Genomic DNA, 12,412 nt, shown 5'->3' on the forward strand with positions numbered 1-12,412 from the left:
TTTTCTCAAATTGATGTAAAAAAATTAAATTCAACGAACAAAAATGTTTGTGAATTCGAATAATGTTCAAAACATGGAAAAATATACTTGTGAATCGAAAATTGTTCATGACTTGCAAAAATAGTTCACAAATTAACAAATGTTCGAGAAATCATAAAATGTTTGCACATTCAGAAAATGCTCGGGGTTTCGAATAGATGTTTGTCAATTCAAAAAATGCTCATGAATTTGAAAAATGTTCATGTATTTGAATTTTATGCACAAATACAAGTAATGTTCACGATGTTTTAAGAAAATTCATAAAAATCTAAAAATGTTCCAGAATTTCTAAATTTTCCCTAAATTCTAGAAAAGAAAATCATCAGTTGAAAAAATGTTCATGAATTCGAAAAATATTCATAATTTTTTTCATGTATTTCGAAAGTTGTTCTGCAATTTCAAATAATATTTGCCAATTTTCAAAAAATGTTTGCAATTGTTCTAAAAAGTTTATGAATTCAGAAAATGTTCACAAGTTTAATAAATGTTCACGAAATTGTAAACATATTCAAAAATTTAAAATTGTTTATGATTTGATGAGAATGGTCATGAATTTAAAAAATATTCATGATTTAGAAATATTTGCCAATTTGAAAGATGTGCCCAAAAATGAAAAAAGAAAAGAAAAAACCCGACAAGAAGCTGAATTAGAAAATGGAAAACGTTAAAAAAGGAAAAGAAATATAAAAGAAAAATGAAAAAGACAGAGAAATTTAAAACTGGAAGAAACAACAAAGGAAAAACGAGAAAAACCGGTATGGTGCAGAACTCTTTTTTTTGAGCATCAGTACAAACACAAGCACTCATATACACGCGCATACACTCATTCCTATGAACGCATACACGCACACCCTATCCGTATGAGCACCTCCGAGAGACTGAGCCGGCATATCATCTTGAGATTTACGAAGTCACCGTAGGCGCCTCGTCGTCGACGGGAACGTCTTCTCCCACTGAAAACGCATCGCCGGAAATTCTGAAATAAATCCAGAAATAATGCGAGCACCAGAATTTGAAACCTGGTGGGTTGGGGATACCACCGTCCACCTAACCAACTCAACTACAGGTTGATTCACGTATGGTGCAGAACTCGTAATGTGCCGGTCAACATATTACCAAGCGAGCGACCTACGGGAATAGGGTTCCCGGCCTGGACGTTCGAGGCTTGTCCGTTCCGTGCTGGCCGGGCCGGCTGACCCGAACCCTACGCGGCCCGAGGCACGACAGGACTGGGCCGTGCTGGCCTGATCAGGCCCAGTTTCCATCATTTAGTGGATAGGGAGAATGCTCGGTGCAAAACTGCTGCCGATAGGCTGCGGCGGCTGCGATTCTGGATAGGAGCGGCGGCGCGGTTGAGCAAAGGCGTCGGCGCTCGTGGTGCAGCCCCTCTCCCCCACCCCCATCTCTCCGCGACGGCGCGGTTGAGCAATGGTTCTCCCTCTGTACTTCTGTGCTGGGCTCTGACCCCCTATTCCTCTCTGCAGCTAGCACGAGCGAGTCGACGACAGTAAAAAGCAGCGGCGTCATGGGCGATTTTACCTTGGTCACGGCGAGGGGATTTTATAGGTGCTCGGGCACCTCCTCGTCTGTGAGGTCGAGGCCGCGTGGCGCGTACGCCGGCCATGGGGGCTATCCTCGATCCGGCATGGCTCCAGCTCGCTCTTCGCTTCAAAGAAGCCCGGCGTCACCGGAGGTGAGGAAGCCTCAGTTTCTTTACGGGTGATTTTCCCATCCAAAATTTCATTGTTTAGAGTTTAGATGAAAATGTTCACCAATTTTATTGTTATTAACTGAATGGAAACATGTCTCTATCAACACGGCTTCCTGATGTTTACTTCCTTCAGAGTTTAGATATGTACTAGAAGTGTTTCTGCGCCGTTTTATTCCTAGCATTTCAGACTGAATTTATGCCTCCATGGCTAAGTTTATGTCTCTTTTAACCTGTCTATGCGAAAAAATCAGGACAAAATTACTGAGGCTGTAAATAGGGGAAACAAATAGAAAGATATATTAGAATTGTATCTTCTAGGAAGCAGAATATATAATGAAACTACACCTGGTGCCAACAGACTTTAATTATGGCTCGACGAAATACTTCTTAATTATTGAAAAATCTTATACACTTAGAGAATAGGCTTTCACCCCACTTTATAGATAAAGCCACATGGCCGAATACGATATAAGGTGTTGAGCTAAACCTCTTAGAAAGCTGATCAAAGATAGCTAGACTATACAAGACTAACAACACAAACAAAGCACCAGGGGTGCACTGTTGGGCTGCGCCAGCTTGTCGTCGAGCAAAAGCATGGGAGTGGCAGAACCACCCCAAGAAGAGCCCACAACGCCTGATGAAAAATGACCTCACGACTCCTTGATGAACCGCCGGATTTTGCCACCAAGTCCCACCTCATTGTCGTCGGAGAGGGCCACTACCCTCTCGCTCTGGATCGGGGAGCACCAGCCCTGTCGGTGACCAGAAGGGGACCTGAGACCTCGACACTATGATGTGTATATGACAGGAGGCAAATGAGAGTGGTCATCGTCGGGACCGAGGAGGCCTCAAGAGACAATTCCAACTAGACCAAGAACGCCGTCATGGCCGAAGGAGACCCGCACTCACCAACGACGTCGCAGGAGGGTTAAGACGCAAATGCGCCGCCATCACCAAGTCTGCCGATACGGACAAGGGTTTTCACCCATAGTGTTGACATGGGGATGTAGGAGAACCATGCCCCCCTTCCTCGAAGGCTTGTTCAGTTAGGCAAGGTTTGGAGGTTTGAAAGGGATTGAAGGGGTCAATATCCCCCTCAAACCTCCCCAATCCCCTTCAAATCCTTTGGTGAGGGGATTAATCGAACAAGGTACAAAGAGGGAAGGGACACTTGCAATGTCGCTGGCGCCGGCGTTGAAGCGCTGAGCTTTCGCTCAGTACCTCCCTCATACATTGTTGTGGGACCTTGACCATCGAGCCCACCCCAAGGAGAGGCCCACCACCGCCATGACGGATTTGGGCGTTCAGATTTGGATCAGGGTCCGACTTCCACCGCTAGCAGCAACCTCGCCACGGGGCTAGCCGGAGAGCCGCCTGTGCGTCCCACCCTCCAAGACTGACGCCCCGGCATCCAAGACCCTACACCACCTTCTGTTGTCAAGTCCTTCATCCACCGAAGGACACCCCTGCCTCATTGCCAAGACCAGATTTGGGCGAGAGAGCCGGCCTTGTCGGTAACCTGCTAGATCGGACAAGCGCCGACTGCCGTAGGAGGGACAAGAAGGCTCCTCCTTCCGCATCCCATGGCACCCATGCCTCATTGCCAAGGCCGATTTTTTTGTGGGAAAGCGGCCACGCCAGCGACCCCCGACCAACCCCGCTAGATCTGAGGAGCGTTGACCGTTGGAGGAGGGATGTGAAGGCGCCTCCTTCCATGTCCCAGGGCACCTTGGCCACCCTCTATGGCCGGAACTGAGGGAAACTAGCTTTTAATCAAAGGCATTACACTAGCTTTAAATTAATAAAGCCCCAAACAGTAGATACTAAGTGTCGATAGCTTTATCGAAAAAGGCTTTCGCCCCGCTTTATATATGAAGCAAACCACCAAGCCACAACAATGCAGAAGAGTTCACGACACACACACACACAACAAGAAGTAGCACGGACACACAGGTTCAAAAGAGGGGGTTCTGCTAAGGGCACAACTCAACAAGCCCTAAATGAAAAAACACAAATGGCGAAGCAACGGCTACCAAGTGGCTAATCCGGCTCTAGAGGTGGTGGAGGAAGCGGCAGCGCCAAGTGGAGAGCCATCGCGCGCAGGTCGGCGATGAGAGTGTCGATGGCGTCTCGGTCCTGCGGGCTGCTAAGCGTCCGCCAAAGCTGCATATAGCCACACATTTTGAAGATCGCGTCAGTAGCACGTCGGAGAGGCATACGCTGAATCACTAGGTTATTCCTAATCGTCCAAAGCGTTCAGGCGAGCACCCCAGTGCCTAGCCACCTAATGTGGCGGAGCCGCATCGGTGAGGCGATGAGTTCCGCGAATAGGTCGGGGAAATTAGTGTGGCACCAACTTCCACCGACCGCCTCCCGGAAGCAGATCCACAAGAAATGCGCGACACTGCAGGTGAAGAAGATGTGGTTGGAGTCCTCTACCGTCGCACACAATGGGCACATTCCATCACCCGGGTCATTCCGCTTAAGTACCTCCACCCCTGAAGGTACCCGGCCGCGGATCCATTGCCGGAGGAAGATCTTGATCTTCAAGGGCAGTCTAACCGTCCAGATCGCCGCGAGGGGTTCTGGGCCCAGAACTGCCGCGATAGCCTGGTAAAGCGATTTCGTGGAGAACCGACCTGAAGGCTCCAGGCGCCAGGAGATGCGGTCGACTTGTTGGTCAACATCTGGTTCCTGGAGCGTAATACACTCAAGGAGCTCGTGCCAAGCATCAAGCTCTTTGGGGCCAAACGGCCGACGGAAAGCAAGGCGCCCTAAGTCAATAAGGGCCACCTCGACGGAGATCCTAGGCTCTATCACGGCGGAGAACAGGTCCGGGAAATGCGCCTCGAAGGCAAGGTCACCTGCCCATCTGTCGAACTAGAATAGGGTTGAGGCATCGGAGCCTACCGCGATGGAGGTCCCGATACGAAGGACCAGGAGCAGTTGGATGACGGACTGCCAGAACTAGGAGCCACCGGAGCGTTGGCAGAAGGCGAGGGGCTGTCCACAGAGATATTTGTTCTGAATAATGTCAAGCCACAGACCTCCCTCCCCGTACGCGATGCGCCATAGCCAGCGTGTGAGTAGGGCGATGTTCATGCGTTTGGAGGACATGATCCCGAGCCCGCCCTAGTCACGCGGCTTACAGATCTCAGGTCAGCGGACCATGTGGTACTTCTGCTGATCGCCCTCTCCCGCCCAGAAGAAACGCGCCTGAAACTTGGCTATCTCATGATGAAGGGTCTCATGAAGGCTGGAGAAGCTCATGATGAACAACAACAAGCTAGATAGCGAGGAATTAATGAGTACTATTCGGGCCGCCTTGGACAGCCACCTACCCTGCCAGGGTTTGACTCGGTGTTGTAGCTTAGTCACCGTTGGGCGCAGCTCCGCCACTATCAGCCGATAGTCACTAATGGGTATCCCTAGATAGGACATGGGGAAGGAACCCAACTGGCAATTAAGGCAGTCAGCAATACTCTGGCATTTGTCCGGGCCGTAGCCGAGAACCATGACCGCGCTCTTGTCGAAGTTAATCTTGAGACTCGACATCTGCTTCCAGCAGATGTGGAATTTCGGATTTGTGATGTCAACCGCGGAGCCTTCCACCATGATAATGGTGTCATCGGCATATTGTAGGAGGGAGACCCCACCCCCTCCTACAAGGTGAGGGACTATACCGCGGATGTGCCCCGCGGCCTTGGCCTTGTCTAGGATGGTGGCGAGAGCATCGACCACCATATTAAATAGAAAGGGGGAGAAGGGGTCGCCCTGCCTAACCCTGCATTGGGTGGGGAAGAAGGGGCCGATCTCCCCATTGATGTTAATCGCGGTACGACCGGATGATACCATCTGCATGACCTGGGTAGCTCACCAATCATCAGACCTCCCGAAGGAAGGGCCAATGTGCCGTGTCATAGGCTTTATGGAAGTCGATTTTCAGGAAGACTGCCTTCTGTTTTTTGGCGCGCACCTCATGAAGGACTTCATGGAAGACCAAAACCCCATCCAGAATATATCGGCCTTGGATGAAGGCTGACTGATTGGGATGGGTGACACGGTCGGCCAGCGAGGTCACCCTATTGGCGTACCCCTTCATCGGGATGTGGAAGATCACGTTAACCACCGTGATCGGGCGAAACTGGCGGATGTCTGAGGCCCCAGGTACCTTGGGGATGATGGTGATGATCCCGTAGTTAAGCCGGGTTAGGTCAATGGAGCCCACGGCCTTCGTCAGCTCCCGGTTGGCCAGACACCGTCACAATGCCTTCGTCTCTGTTGACACTACCTTCGTAGAAGGCCCCCTGCCCTCTCGCCCTAGATCGAAGGGTGCCACACCATCGGAAGGAAGAGCATCCCACCCGATAGCATGCATGAGCACTTATGGATGGCTTGCCAAGGGAGAGAACATTGAGGACGACCACCTCACACAAATATTTCGTTGTTAAATTCATTCGATAAGCGAAGTAACTAATATTGATTCAACTTGCCATTACCCCTTGCTGAAGCCTAGTGTATTTTTGTCCATTTTAAGGGCATCCTTCCTAGAAATTCAAAGGAAATTTGTAGGATTAGAATCCTTATGAATTTTTTTCAAGGCTTGTTTGATTTGTAGGTTGAAAATCCTTGTGAGTATTTCTTATGGTTAACTTCAAACTCATTTCGAAGGAAATTTTTATCGAGTTCAACCTTTTGGAAACTTTTCTATGTCTATTACAACTTTGGCACACACATTATCCCTCTGAAATATTCTGTGTTTTTCCGGTGCTACAACTAAACAACTTGTAATTCTTATTCATGTGGTTAAATTCCTGTAGGAAAGGACATATCATCACATCCAACTCCTGCAATTTTCCTATTCTTGCGAACCAAAGAAGCCCTAAAGGAGGCCATACAGTTAAATTTAGTTTGTCCAAAGTACAAAGGGATTTCCCGTAAGCAAAACAATCTTCTTGCCTGCCACTTTCTTCCATTTTGTATATTATATTTTCTGTAAAGTTTGCGACGAACAATATCTAATTTACTCATGCTTTCGATTGCAGAATTTCACATTAGTCTAATTCTTTGGAATATAAGCTTATTGTTTGAGGTATGTATATGTCTGTTGTAGGGATGCCTGCAAAAAATTGGACGAGGTACTGACGTGGAAATATTTGGTTTAAAGATTGCCAACTACAGAATGCACAGGGCATTCAATTTTGAGTGTTTTGCTTCCGGCGGGGGTGGATTTGGGACTGATTTTACAAATAAGAAAAGAGTAGGTTCCCTCAGTCTTTAATTTCCCCCTCCCCTACTTCTGCTTAGCCGCAGTGTGTTCCATCTTTGACTAATATAATTATTAAAAAATACGGGACTGCATTACTTTCTTGCCCTATATATTAGAGGTTCTTGATTTTATGAAATTCTCTTTACTGGGGTCCTACATCTTATTCATGCTATGTTAAGAAGTTCGATTCCTTGATGGTCTACTTTGCCTTTGCATTATCACCAGATTAAAAGCAGGAAGAGGGCAAAGGATGTTGTGCAGGACCCAAGGTATTCAAACTTGCTGCAACTGATTTCTTTCGTCACATTATGAACTGACTCTGTCCTTGTTGCCACTTATGGTTGTGGTTGTCATCACATTTTTTCCATACCATGTACCTCTTGTATTATGTAACATCTAAGTACATCTCAAAATTCTAATGGAAAAAAGTGCATAATTGAATTTTCATGTAACATTTGATATATGAGTATTTTCACCAAAATCTATGTACGTAAGTTTTAAGTCGGCACCACAATTATACTATATAGTATACTCTGGATGCAATGGTGCACGGTTCTACTAATGTTTCATGTTAGACATGGCTAAACAGCACACCCCTTTCCAAAATTGATGCGTTGGAGATTCCAGTCTCCTTCACTGGTATTAGTTGCCGAAAACATACTTATTAATGCTACTGTATGACCCAACTCATTAATAGTCACAGAGGCAACAAACAAAAGCATTGCAATAAAAAAAACGTAGCAATGCATTATGATTATTTCATTTGTAAGGTTTTCTGAAACTGACCAGGTTATTCTAAGTCTGAAAGATATGGAGAAACACAATTTTCATGTAATCCCCCTGCAAATTAGTGTGGAGGCCCTTGTACCCAGGTGTATCTGTGGTGGTTAGTCCCACATAGAGAGTTTGGACAGGTTTGGTACTTTGGTCCATCGTATATACCCTTGTGTTTTCTGAAAATAACACCTTTGGGTTAAATCTTTTACACACATTGTGGAAGAAAGTGTAAGCGGGGTGCAATCCATACGTGCACTCCCATCCCACTTGTGGGCGGGTATTAAACAAATTTTAACATTTAACTAGGGTGTTACAGGTGATCCTGTTCATCTCCCGTGTATGCTTGTGCTAACAAGCTCGTCAGCCCTTACAGGGTGAGGGAAAGTTGAGTTCAATACCTTGATTCGTTAGTGTGGATGCCCTATTGACCTTCATATTGTTTTCAAGTATGTTGTCCAAATATTTCTGAAGACATTAGAAGTCAAAATTATGAAAGTTTGATTTTACCTGTGTCCAAAATGGGAGCTTTTAGGGAAATTTGAGGTATTTAACTCTTAGGAATATGTCCTCATTTGAAACATTATTTGATAATCTTTGAAGCTCAACTGTTTTGTCAGCCATTATACAGAATTTAATGTGCAGATTAAAGTGTTAAATATATCTTAATTGTGAAACTGTTCGGCTACATACCACAATATTGCTTACATGGGGTCGGCCTCTTGCCAACAACTTCGCTCTGTTTATCATATCTGTTCTACCTACGGGCTATAGCTCATTTGTTATGCTTACGTGTTAGATCTGGTTCTCAATACAATTTAATTTGTAGATTCCAGAACAACCTATACAATAAATTGTATGTAAAAATATCCTGGTAATTCAAGGCCATGATGTATGAAGTTGTGATGCATGCAGCTAAACTCCAGAAGTTTGGGTTCTTTCTCTCTTCTTTTTGGGCTTCAGATGTGCCTTGTTATCTTCTATGTTGACAGAATCTTCAGCTCAAACTAAAGACTTTAATATTTTTTCTTATTCATATCGTGCTATACTTCATAGTGATATTTAGTTTAATTTAGTTATGATTTTTTTGGTTATTCATATTATTATCAACAACTTTCTTTTGATGCAGCAAGGTAGCATCTGCAGACTCAAAGAACCAGGAACAGTGTGAGTGCACTTCAAATTTTAGTTTCATTTGTAATTATTGTGTGGCAAGTATGTTACCAAGATTGCTAAGTGTGCTTGTCTAGCAACTTGAGATATGTGTTGTTTTTTTCTCACCACATGCTCTCACTCCCTTACTTTTTTTACTTGTGGGCCACTGGGCCCATACTTTGTTTCCTGGAGTTAGTATCAAATAATCAACATACAATTCCACAAAAAAAGCAAGCATTGTCTAAAAAAAACCCGAAAAAAGCAAGCATCTCCCAGTGCAACGTAATTATTGATGCCAAGAAAGGGAAGTGAGAGTTAGCATCGGATGGCCTTAATGCTGTGGTTGGCCTGATGGAATATTTGTATCTTTCTGTGTTTTCTTGTACTGGATTTTTTCCTGAACGCGCATCAATATATTAAGAAGAAAGGGAGTCTAAGCAGAAACATACACACCTGTTAGGGTAGGGTTTAATACATGGCCTTCACTGAGGAAAACAAAAAGAAAAATGACCAGCGGCCTATACAAACAAAGGCTATGGCCAGATGCTAGTGCTACTGAGGCCTTTAGCCCCTGCCATACACCACAACTTGGCCTCATCCCTTATATCTTGCATAATGACACTGAAATTATGAGAGGCCCCCTTAAAGACACATCCATTCCTATGCTTCCATAATCACCAAGCGACCAAAATTACTAATGAGCCGAAGCCTTTGCCGTATTGCTTGACAACTTGCCGTGAAGCTTGACGCTGCCACCTGGTAAAAACAAAAACAACATCCTTTGATCTATATATATAAACAAACTTATATTATGCATTTAGCCTTTAATGTTTTTTAGATATGATTTTATTGCCACTTCACCCACCGCTGACACTTCTCAATACTTGGACATTTACGTTTTCAGGGGCACCAGAGTTAGGAATTGGAAGAGAAAACAAATCTGATAAAACAGTCATGGATAAGAAATTTCTGGAAAAAGTTGAAGCTGTTCGAAGGTACTCAATAGTTACCTCATGCTATAGTGAGTGAAAAGGCAAATCCATTGTTCAACTGCTGCTGCTTGAAAGTTTGTGAGCAAGTTATTGGATACACGAGATACCGAGACTCGATATGATATGGAAGCAAGAGGTTCATAGTTAAACTTCTGTTTGGCCAATGTGATGAAAAATATAAAAAATGTAGAAGAATGTGCTGCGTTTCCCACTTTTCCAACCCACACCTGATTTGGCTAGTGTCTTTTTAGCATGCCGCGTTCTTGCACGACTGCCAGGATGTAGACTATAGTTTTACAGCCATCCCATCTCTGCCTACAAGCCCAAATGACCACTATCATTTTGTATCGCTGGAAATTTTGGTTGAAACTGTTGTCCGTTGTGGCCTTACATCATGCCATTCTGCTGGAAATCTGACAGAGTGGACCCACCTGTCATTGTTAGAGCCTTTATGGCTGGGCTTGCGCTTGAGCCAGGGTTTTTTGCAGCTCCCCGAGCTTCCCTAAATCACCCACTGCCTTTCTGTTGTGGGAGAGGTGAGGGCGCTGTTGTTGATTTCCGCCACCGCCCTCGCGTCCATCTGGCGGCAGCTCGCAGGAGTGGGTGAAACACAGAGGATTGAGAGTGAGAGGGCAGAGTGTGGGCGATTTGAAGAGGCTCGGGCGAGCTGGTGATTTGAAGAGGTTCGGGCAAGCTGGCTAAAAAACTGGCTCTAGCTCAAGCCGAGCCAGAAGGACTCTGACAATGAGATGGAGACCCATTCAATGATATTTCAGTTGAAGGACTAGGCAGTGTACTTTTTTTCTTTGCTAAAGGTTAGCCTTGGGGTGTTAGTGTTAAAATCCCTCGGAGCTATAGTTTTTTGTTACACCCTCCCTCGAAGGTGTATATATTTTTTCTTTTAATAAACTTTTACTGCCGGGACCTCCCCTACAGTTTCAGTTCAAAAAGGAGTGTTTTGCTGTAATTTACTCTTCTTTGAATCTAATGTTTTTATTCATGTTCTAAGCTTGGGGCTTCTGTTGTTAATATGTTCTTTTACAGGTCTGCACTTGATAAAAAGAAAGTTGAAGAGAACAAAAATTATCAAGCTATTGATTATGATGCTCCAATTGAATCAGATAAGAGCACACTTGGCTTTGGTACAAGGGTCAGTATACATGTACATCATTTACGTGTTTTCACTATTTGGTAGCTTCCATATCATGTACAGCGGAATTTCTCTGGCAGGTTGGGATTGGCATAGCTGTTGTGGTTTTTGGACTAGTCTTCACTTTTGGGGATTTCCTCCCTTCTGGAAGGTGCTTAACATCTACTACACTAATGGACTACACATTTGTTACTTTAGGAAGTAGCAAGTGAATGTGGTTTGTGGTTTTGGACTAGTGTTAAGAGTTTCTCTAGGAAGCTTTTGAAGTACTGAATGTGTTATATTAGATATATTTTTAGTCAGTCTGGTTTAGCTTAGTCCAATCTGTTTAACATACATTGTACGTGTGGATCGCACTTAGCAGGATGTGTAAAGTGTAATTTACAGACAATTAGTTACGTTAGGAAGTAGCAAGTGATGATTTAGAGTCTGATGGGCCAGTACATTTTTATGCACTAGAATATTACTATCAAATACTTAATTTATAGAGTACTATTTTTGTGTTTGAAATATCTAGTAACAAATCTATTGTACAATTAATTGATGACAGTTTTGGAAATACAATTACAGCTTACATCATTTTTCTCTTACATGTGATGCTGGCAAGTAAAGTGATTCATGTGTGAACAAAGCTGTAGGTCATAAGAGAAAAATAGTTATTCTATTTTGCAGTTAAAAGTTAGACTTTTCATTGTATGCCTATGTACATAATCATTTTCTTATGAGGAACTAGTGGACCACATTTGTTACGTCAGGAAGTAGCAAGTGAATATGGTTTGTGGTTTTGGACTAGTGTTAAGAGTTTCTCTTGGAAGCTTTTGAAGTACTGAATGTGTTATATTAGATATATTTTTAGTCGGTCTGGTTGAGCTTAGTCTAATCTGTTCAACATACATTGTACGTGTGGATCGCGCTTAGCAGGTATGTGTAGAGTGTAATTACAGACAATTAGTTACTTTAGGAGTCTGATGGGCCAGCACATTTTTATGCACTAGAATATGACTATCAAATGCTTAATTTATACTATTTTTGTGTTTGAAATATCTAGTAACAAATCTATTGTACTATTAATTGGTGGCAGTTTTGGAAATACAATTACACCTTACATCATTTTTCTCTTACATGTGATGCTTGTAATTAAAGTGATTCATGTGTGAACAAAGCTGTAGGTCATAAGAGAAAAATAATTTTGCAGTTTAAAAAGTTGACTTTTCATTGTATGCCTATGTACATAATCATTTTCTTACGAGGAACTATACTCCCTTGTTACAGTGTTAGCCCTAGCAATGAAAGCACTGTGGTTAACAAACAGCTTTCTGAGG

General features: G+C 43.9%; 1 protein-coding gene across 1 annotated transcript in view; it reads left to right on the plus strand.

Annotated features, from left to right (window-relative positions):
* Window positions 1-1,333: 1,333 nt before the first annotated feature.
* The window catches only part of LOC119358139, a 20,700-nt gene continuing 9,621 nt past the window's right edge, over window positions 1,334-12,412 (plus strand). The window contains exons 1-9 of the mRNA XM_037624825.1: window positions 1,334-1,416; window positions 1,524-1,732; window positions 6,864-7,010; window positions 7,245-7,288; window positions 8,923-8,960; window positions 9,853-9,943; window positions 10,985-11,090; window positions 11,171-11,241; window positions 12,363-12,411. Of these exons, the coding sequence (XP_037480722.1) occupies window positions 1,565-1,732; window positions 6,864-7,010; window positions 7,245-7,288; window positions 8,923-8,960; window positions 9,853-9,943; window positions 10,985-11,090; window positions 11,171-11,241; window positions 12,363-12,411 (714 nt within the window). The 5' untranslated portion in view covers window positions 1,334-1,416; window positions 1,524-1,564. The remainder of the gene's footprint in view (window positions 1,417-1,523; window positions 1,733-6,863; window positions 7,011-7,244; window positions 7,289-8,922; window positions 8,961-9,852; window positions 9,944-10,984; window positions 11,091-11,170; window positions 11,242-12,362; window position 12,412) is intronic.

The sequence above is a fragment of the Triticum dicoccoides genome, chromosome 2A, assembly GCF_002162155.2.
Source record: "Triticum dicoccoides isolate Atlit2015 ecotype Zavitan chromosome 2A, WEW_v2.0, whole genome shotgun sequence".
NCBI lineage: Eukaryota > Viridiplantae > Streptophyta > Magnoliopsida > Poales > Poaceae > Triticum > Triticum dicoccoides.